The 9,589-nt window shown below is 33.1% G+C and overlaps 1 protein-coding gene across 1 annotated transcript; it reads left to right on the top strand.

Annotated features, from left to right (window-relative positions):
• Positions 3,855-4,843, top strand: LOC110270609. Its single transcript, XM_021120167.1, has 2 exons — positions 3,855-4,110; positions 4,681-4,843. The coding sequence occupies exons 1-2, from the start codon at positions 3,913-3,915 to the stop codon at positions 4,804-4,806; spliced, it is 324 nt and encodes a 107-aa protein (XP_020975826.1). The 5' UTR covers positions 3,855-3,912; the 3' UTR covers positions 4,807-4,843.

The following is a 9,589-nucleotide window of genomic DNA, read 5'->3' as shown; positions in this document are numbered from 1 at the left end:
GAAATACAAGTGTTCGGCTGACTAAGTTTTTAGAAGACTATTATGTATTGTTTTTAGTGTTGATGTGCCTATATATATTTTTTTGGCAGGGTTGACATAGTCACAAGTATTATCAAAGTTCAAGTGGCATCCATTTACACTATCACAAGTATTGGTAGAGTTTAAGACTCCCAGAAAAGCTATTCAATGTTTAACCTTCTACTTTTTTTGTTTATTTATTATCTCTGTTAAACTATTGAGTTTTATTTTATCTTTATCTTTATTATCTCTGTTAAATTATTATGCATGCTTATCTATACTTACTTATATATGCTTGTTTGTGTAAACCATTCATGGTGAAAGTATAAATTATATTGATGATAAGATTTTTATTTGTTGTGGTTTTTCATTGAATAAAAAAATTAAAAAGTGAATATTATCCCTTTGATACGTAGAAAATTAAATTCATTAATAATGGAAAACCAGAACCAAAGTTGGATGTATGATAGAACGTATGATGAGAGGCGGGGTCTTAAACCCAGTTTTATTAAAGGGGTAAATGAATTTGTGGATGTATGTACTAGAACTCATGAATTTCTCATAGGAGATTTAGTTAGGTGTTCATGTGCCAGATGTCAATGTGGGACGTTTAAACAGTTGATTGACATTAAGATTGATCTATATACTCATGGGTTTAGACCTAATTATTGGGTTAGGACAGATTATGGAGAAGAGATACCCACAGAGAATCAGATTAGAATAGAAGAAGATATTAAAAGTAGCTCTGAATTAAGTGGTGTTACATGGGAAAAAAATTTTGATCGTTATCATGAGATGGTTGTTGATGCTTTGCAACCTGAGTTTCACATGTACATGCAACCAACAGTGGAGGAACCAAATCGAGATGCTAAGAGATTTTATAACCTCTTAGATTCAGTTAGTAAACTCTTGTGGGAAAATTGTATCCATTCACGATTGTCACTTGCTAGTAGGATGCTGAGTATAAAATCAGAGGGAAACCAATCCCAGGGATCTTTTGACCAGTGGGCAACTTTGTTTAGAGAAATGCAAACAACTCCAAATAAAATTCCTACTAATTACTATGAAGCTAAGAAAATTTTTTTCCAACTTGGATTTAAGGAGGTTAAAATAGATTGTTGTGTCAATGGTTGTATGATATATTACAAAGAGGACAAAGATCTTAGACAATGTAAATTTTGTGGGAGCAGAGATTTAAGCCTAGAAAGGGAAAAAAGAGGTGCCATATAAAAGAATGCATTATTTGCCATTGATTCCAAGGCTACAAAGGTTGTATGCATCAATGAGTACTGCCCCTTATATGTTGTGGCATCACCAAAATCGCAGAAATGACGACGTGATGACACATCCTTCCCATGGTGAAGCATGGAAACATTTTGATACCAAGCATCCTCATTTTTCAAGCGAATCGCGTAATGTTAGACTTGGAATTTGTTTTGATGGATTTTCTCCTAATGTTCATTTTAGCACACCGTACTCTTGTTGGCCTGTTATAGTTACCCCTTATAACCTTCCAGCTCATATGTGTATGAAAGACCCTTTTTTGTTCCTAACGTGCATCATACCCGGAAAAGAAAGTCTCAAAGCAAAAATTGATGTTTATCTTCAACCATTGATAGATGAACTTAAAGAGTTATGGGATGAAGGCGTCCTAACATACGACATTCATAGTAAGAGGAATTTTCAGTTAAAGGCTGCATTAATGTGGACAATTAACGATTTTCCTGCTTATGGAATGTTGTCTGGTTGGAGTACAGGGGGAAGATTAGCGTGTCCAGTATGCATGGAGGATACCAAGGCCTTTTGGTTAAATTATGGCGGAAAGAATTCATGGTTTGACTGTCACAGGAGATATTTACCTGAAGGTCATCCTTATAGGCGTAATAAAGTTGGTTTTAAGAAGAATGTTGAGGAGGATGAAGAACCTCCTATTAGGCTTAGCGGCGAACAGGTTTGGAAAAGAGTTAGACAATCCTAAAATGGTTAACACAGGAGGACAAGTGAGATTGAGCAGATATGGGGTGGAGCACAATTGGACCAAAAGGAGTATATTTTGGGATCTCCCATATTAGAAAGATCATTTGGTTCGTCATTGTTTGGATCTAATGTAGATTGAGAAGAATGTTTTTGATAACATAATGAATACCATTATGGATACTGAAAGAACAAAAGACAATGAAAAGGCAAGGTTAGACATGGCTGTGCTTTGTAAGCGACCAGATTTGAATTTGGTGCAGGTACGCAAAGGTCATTGGACAAAGCCTAAGGGCAACTATGTCTTGACACTCCAACAACAAAAAAGTATTTGTAAATGGGTACAAGAGTTGAAAATGCCAGATGGATATGTTTCAAATTTACAAAGGTGTGTCGATATCAAGGGAGGAAAATTGTTTGGGATGAAAACTCATGATTGTCATGCATTTATGGAGTGTTTGCTTCCGTTAGCCTTCAAAGAGTTGCCAGACCACGTGTGGAAACCGTTGACCGAAATAAGTCAATATTTTAGGGACCTTTGTTCATCTACTCTTCGGGTTAGCGATCTTGTACAAATGGAAACTAATATTCCTGTTATTTTGTGCAAGTTAGAAAGAATTTTTCCACCTGCCTTTTTCGATGTAATGGAGCATCTACCAGTTCACTTGGCATATGAGGCACGTATTTGTGGACCAGCTCAGTATAGGTGGATGTATCCATTTGAGCATGAAATAGGCACGTATAAGAGATCAGTGAAGAATCGGGCTAGAGTAGAGGGTTCAATTTGTCAAGCATACCTAGCTAGAGAGACATCAAGTTATTGTTCTTATTACTTTGAGTCACATATCATGTCTAAGAGAACGAGGCTGAATCAGAATGATGATGGTGGTGTAAGTTCATCTGAGCCTACCCTTTCTATTTTTGATCAACCGGGTATTGCTGGGGGAGCCAACAAAGACAGATGATTAACTAGTATGGAAATGAAAGCCGCTCACTTACATATCTTGTTGAATTGTCCTGAAGTCGATACATTTAGAAGTCAATACGAGCAGATCCATGGGAGCAATAATTCTTTATCCAACTTTCTATCATGGTTCCATGAGCATGTAAGTTTTTACATTTTGTTGACTGTATTAAAATATGTCAAAGTAAATCTTATTTTTTTAAATACTATATTTTGTTTGACAAAATCAGGTAAAAAATCCCAGTAATGGCATAACTTGTCCTTATTTATTGAGTTTAGCATTCGGGCCAAAAACTAGGGCCACGAGTGTTGGTATGTTCAAGGTTAATGGGTATAGATTTCATACTCCTGAGCATGCATCTGGAAAGAAGACATATAATACAGGCATATATGTTAAAGGTGATGGAGGGAATGATGCATCTGATTGGTACGGCACTCTTAAAGAGATTTTGATTGTTGAATATCCAAGTCTTGTTAGTTTAAGAGTCATCTTGTTTTACTGTGAGTGGTATGACCCTACCAGGCCTCGGAAAACACGTAGACACAAAGACTACAAAATAATTGAAGTATTATCCACTAGGAGATATGAGAGTTACGATCCATTCATCCTTGCGCAAAAAGCTAGACAAGTGTATTACATGCCATATCCACAAGGCTGTAAGTCTAATTGGAAAGTTGTGATTACATGTAAATCACAAAAAATAATGGAGGAGGCACAAAATGAATCTGAAACCGAGGTGTATCAGAATGATGAGCCTCCACATGCTAGGATCATTTCAGAAACCGAGTTTCCACCATCATTAGCATCTACGTCAGGAGATGTTGATATGATACAACTTCAAATAGCTGACCTCCAGGTTCCTAATATAAATAATGAGGAGGACGATGACATTGATATGGAGGAGGATGATATCTATCAAGCTTGGAGGTTTAGGGCTGCCAAGCGCTTGCGAGGTATGCTCCATGCCATTCGCAAAAAAGGTGCCCGTCCATATTGGATCCCACCAGAAGTTCTTGGTGAATTGATGAGACGTTGGGACACTGATGCCTATAGACAATTACAGGCGAGAAATACAGCTGCCAAGAAATCGACTCGAGGTACTTCCCTTCACACTGCAGGAGGCACCACCTTTCCAGAAGCGAGATTACGCTTGGTAAGTTGCTTATAGAACCCTCTGTTTTACTTAAAGATAATCTTTACTATGATATTTGCTGTTCTGAAAATTTCTTAAGGCCAAACAAGTAAGAAAAAACTCACAGCAATTCTAATATGTTTGTTTACCTTATTTATTTCATTTATAATTTTTCTTATTGGAATATCTAAGTTTTGAAGGTCATGGTTCATCAATTATAATCCCCTGTCCATACCCTGCATGCTGTTATTTGTGCTTGTGTTATGATTTATTGAAACAAAATGAGCCTGATGGATTATTAAGTTACAACTAAATGTGAGTTTTGACCACTGATTGTGACCTTGAAGTCCACTGATTGTGAGTTTTGACTTATTGTCACGTCTCCCATTGAGGTTCTAAATAAAATGAGCTTGTTCTATTCTGATTTTTCTTTTATTCTGCTTTTTAATTATTTTTAATGATTTTTTTAATTACTAAAATCTTATTACTAAAATATAGACACAACAGAACTAATCATATCTCAACAGTACTATATGCAATTTTTTTCCTCAATCAGTGACAGTGTGTCATATTGTTTCTCTCATTATGTAGAATCATTCGCTTGGAAGACCATCACGTATGGATGGGTTTTTTGAGCACACTCATACTCGCAAAGAGGATAGGACTCAATGGGTTGATGAACACTCCCGAAAGACAAAGGTAACTTACCTTTATTAATTGTAACTATTTTGTTATCTAATTGTTATGCCTTATTAATACTTATAGTAGTTTATCAATAATTTCTCCTCATTGTAGTATGTTTCAGGCTGAGCAAGAGCGGCAAGCTGCTATAGAGGCTGGTATAACTGATCCACCGCCTGTCTCTGAGGAAAGCATATGGATTGAGACAGTGGGTGAAAAACGAAGAGGTAGGGTATATGGTATGGGTGAGGTAAGGGACTCTTCCATGGTACGGCCTCGAGTTGATGGGCCAACCATGACCACCAGCGCTGATGTTTTGGATCTTAGAGAATGAATCATAATACTCAATAGGGAAGTTGAACAACATGCCACTAAATATAGAGAGCTTGAAGACCGCTACCAAAGGGAGAAAAGAGAGTGGCAAGTGGCAACAGACAGTTAAATCCTTGCGTGAGGATCTCAACACCAGTAACTCACAGATGGATCAGTTTAGTCATCAATTGAGCAGCTTGATTGAGTATGTGAGGGCCATGGGTCCTAGTAGTTCTGGATCACATGTTCCCCCACCTCCTCCTTTTACTTTTTCAAGCTCTCAGAAAAGCACAGCTCCAGCCCCAGTCCCAACCCCAGCCTCAGGTAGAAAACTCCCACCTATTCTACAGCGACCAGGACAACCACATAGTTCTCAAAGGGAGGATGATTCTGACGATTTTGATGACTCGGATGATTATTTAGACGAGTATGAATAGGTTATTTAATTACTTTACATGGAATATTTTGTATTATTAGTAGATTGCAATTTAAACGAATATAAGTCTAAGTTTAGTTATTTATCTTGTCTTGAGTCTTTATGTTAGAGGATTATTTATTATTTTGATAAGTTTGTAAACTTATTATCTATTATTTAGTATAAATTTTATTTTTATATTTAAAAGTTTATTTGTCTTGTTATCTATATTCTGTATAAATTTTATTTTTATATTTATTTGCATTAATTATTTATTATTTTTCAAATAAAAAAATAATTAAAACATATCTATTAAAATCGACAGAATAGTTGTCGCTTTTTAATTTTAAAATAGACAAGCAAACCCAAATACAGATATAGAATTTGTCGGTATATGAATAATAAAATCGACGGCAACTGCGTCGATTTTATTGGATCCAATATCGACAGCAAAGTTATCGATTTTAGTAAACATATTATGGACAAAGGTACCGTCGATTTTATTTGTATCAAATATCGACAGTAGAGGCGTCGATTTTATATAATAATATCGACGCCCTTGTTGTCGATTTTAGTAAGAATATAAAATTATCAAACTCATAATATCAAACTCATAATATCGATTTTTTTAAATTATTATCGACGGCCAGGCAAGCCGTCGATTTTATTAGCATTTTGAAAAATCGACAAGCTTTATAGCGACCAACTCCGCCATCTATTTTGCCCTTGAATTTCAATATTATCGACGGCTTAACCGTCGATTTAGCCGTCGATTTTAACGACGTTTCTTGTAGTGTATAGCTAATCTTTGAAAATCCTTAATCAAATTTGTAGAAATTTTGTCGCTAAACCAAAGCTATTCTAAATGAGAAGTAGAGTTATGAAGTAATCACTAATTTGCTAAAAAATAATATGTAGTCAATTAGTTACAATACTATTGTAAATATCATCGCAAATTCCTTTTAAACTAGTAACAAATTAATAGGTATCTCATAAATGTTTCAGTCGCAATAGAATCTTTAATTTGTCACCATCATCAACAATGAGTATGTCGCTATACTAAAATAAACAGTATATTATTTTTTTATTTTAGTAATTGAACTAAAAGATTATAATGCATACAAATAAAATTATTTTATCAAAATTATACGTTTAAAAAGTTCAAACCATATTTAAAGACATTAGGTATTGAAGCTTAACCTAATAATAACTAAGCCTTTGAGTTTGATCAAATGTTATTTTATCTATTCAATAGCTCTAAAAAATATGACTAAATTAGTAAACTAACAAAAAAAAGACCCAGTTACAACACAACACGTAAGACTTAGCATATCAATTGCACAAAGAACTTGTCCACCAGTTTCACTAATGTTGTCACTTATACTGTGATCAAAAACCAAAAAACAGAACATCAATATATTACTTAATCAACAACAAATTAAACGCAAAAAATAACAGCCATCAGAACAGCAGTAAAAATAAAAAATTAAAATCAAGAACAAAAATAATAGAACCAATAAATTAAAATCAATAACAATTAACAAATTTAAAATAAAAATAATAATAGTATCAACAGTGAAGAACAACAAATTAAAAATCAACAACAAAAAATTAGCAACAGTGTGAAGAATAAAAAATTAAGAACAGAAAATCAAGAACAACAAATAATAGCAAAAAGCCACGAATAAAAAATAAATACGCAGTGAAGAATAAACCATAGCAAGAACACAGAAATGCAAGAACAGAACAAATCAAGAAGCAAAAAACAATAGGAAGAAATGCCAAAAAAAACCAAAAAATAGTAAGGGTATATATATATTAGCCACCAAAAAAATAATATTAGCCACAAAAAAATATTTTTAAATAATACAAAATGAGGATACTAAACAATATAAAACACATGCATATATGCAACATTGCAACAACATGCGGGAAAATGAGGAAGAAGTGTTAGGATACTGAACAATTAAAACTAATGACATTGAAATTCTAATAAATGATGGAGGAGTAGCTAACTTTGAATTTGAGTTGGCAGAATAAGCTAAAGGAGATCTCGAGAGAACTTTGAACACCTGAAATTAAAGATATATTTAAAAAGAGACAAAAAGAACTAAACACATTTTTCATAAAGGAACTAACTTCATATTATACCTAGTTCAAAACTAATGATAACAATCACACTACAAGATTATAAGGGAAAAAGAAAAGAAAATACTAGACTATTAGAAGGGTTTAATGAATGGCCAATCTCCTGGAAAAATATGGCGGAGCCTGTTGCATGGAACAAAAAGATCAAAATTAACAACATACAACAATATGTTAAATTGTTAATGCCTTGAACAATGTTTGCATAATGAAGCTAACATTTAAGTTTAAAATGCAATTGTCTTGATTTTCTTGCTTCCCAAAATCACATCAAACTTTATAAAATCGTCTCTAGCAATAAGGCAGATATATATTATATTGTACTACTAAAGCAGATAAAAATACAGCAGGCACTGAAAAATATGTGAATCTTCAATAGACAGATACTTCATGTCTAACTATGGTATTTTGGAGGATTGTGGAGGAAGGGGAATATTGAGAGTTTTAGTTAGAATTTGGTTAAGTTTTAAGAACCTTTCCCGGGACCTTATATCTTATGTAGGCTATTATGTTTTGTTATATATATATATATATAGGGAAGTTCTATGGTGGCATGGAAAGTGGTGGCTAAGAATGGCCAAGAGTTGAGGTGAATCTACAATGCTCCAGCTCTCTGCAAGTCTACCGTGCTCCATATGCTCTATGCGAAAATTTTCCAAAATGCTTCAAAGGGGGTTCAAACCCTTGACCCCAAAAATACAAGAAATATGATCATACCACTAGGCTAGAATACTTCTTATTATTAAATATACAAATTATAATATATATATATAGCAATGTTTTATTTTACTTATATTCAATTTATTTTAATTTTAAAGTCACTCATTTTAAAATTAATTATATTTTATTTAACTATAAAGTTTATTAAATATATATGAATTAAAAAGATAAACAAACAAATTTATTAATCACAATTTATTTTTTTTATGATTATATAATATCTATTAATATTATTTTTTTAATAAATACTTGTAGTATATAATAATTGAAAAAATATAAATTTATTAATAAATTATTAAAATTTAAAAATAATTATTATTTTAATATAAAAACAAAATAAAAATACTTATGATAGAAAAAAATAATAAAATATTTATTGTTTTCTGTAAATCCCGCTAAAATCGATAAATAATTAGTCAATAATTCGAATTTTAATTAGGAAAATTAAATATGCGAAACTAATATCAAAATAGGATAGAGCTCACCAAAACAAGAATTTTGATATCAATTTCGAAAATTTGGCCCAAAATTGGACCGGAAGGACCGAACCGGTTGAACCGGAATCCAAACCGAGCCCGTGGGCCCAATCGGACCAAGATTTAAATGAGCTAAAGCTCATTTCCTCCTCAAAAATGCAACAGAAGCTGCATGGAACAGCAAGGGGAGAAGAAAAGAAGAAACCCCCAACCCCCTCACGGTAAATTCAAATTGCCGTAACTCCTCCGTCCGAGCTTCGATCGCCGCACCGTTTGCGGTCACGTGACCACCGTGTCGAGCTCTACATTTCTACTGTAACAATTTTATTGGTAACTTGCTTAATCACTCTCAGTCTTTTCTTCCCCCAAATTTTTGAAAATTGAATAGAGATGTTGAATTTCTTTGCTTTTTGATGTTTTACGATCCAATTAGCTTGAGAAAAATGTTCACTCTTGCTTATATGAAGCTCGAGTAAGGTGAGGATACCATAAATTTGATTTAAATTATGGTTATTAATAATAATTATTTTATCATACTTATAATCTTAATAATTATTACTACAATATTTATACTAATCTCCAACATTATCATTATTATTTTTATCAAATCAAAATATTTGATAATAAAAACTTACATAATTAAGATGATCAAGATAATTAGCAATATAAAACTCTAGACGATTAACGTCTTTTATTTTCTATCTCCTTGACATTGTTGAAGGACGATTTTTGATGGTGGCAATTTTTTTCT

Source organism: Arachis ipaensis, chromosome B04 (assembly GCF_000816755.2).
Source record: "Arachis ipaensis cultivar K30076 chromosome B04, Araip1.1, whole genome shotgun sequence".
Lineage (NCBI taxonomy): Eukaryota > Viridiplantae > Streptophyta > Magnoliopsida > Fabales > Fabaceae > Arachis > Arachis ipaensis.
Note: the sequence above shows the minus strand (reverse complement) of the source record. Positions and strands in the feature narration are given on the sequence as shown.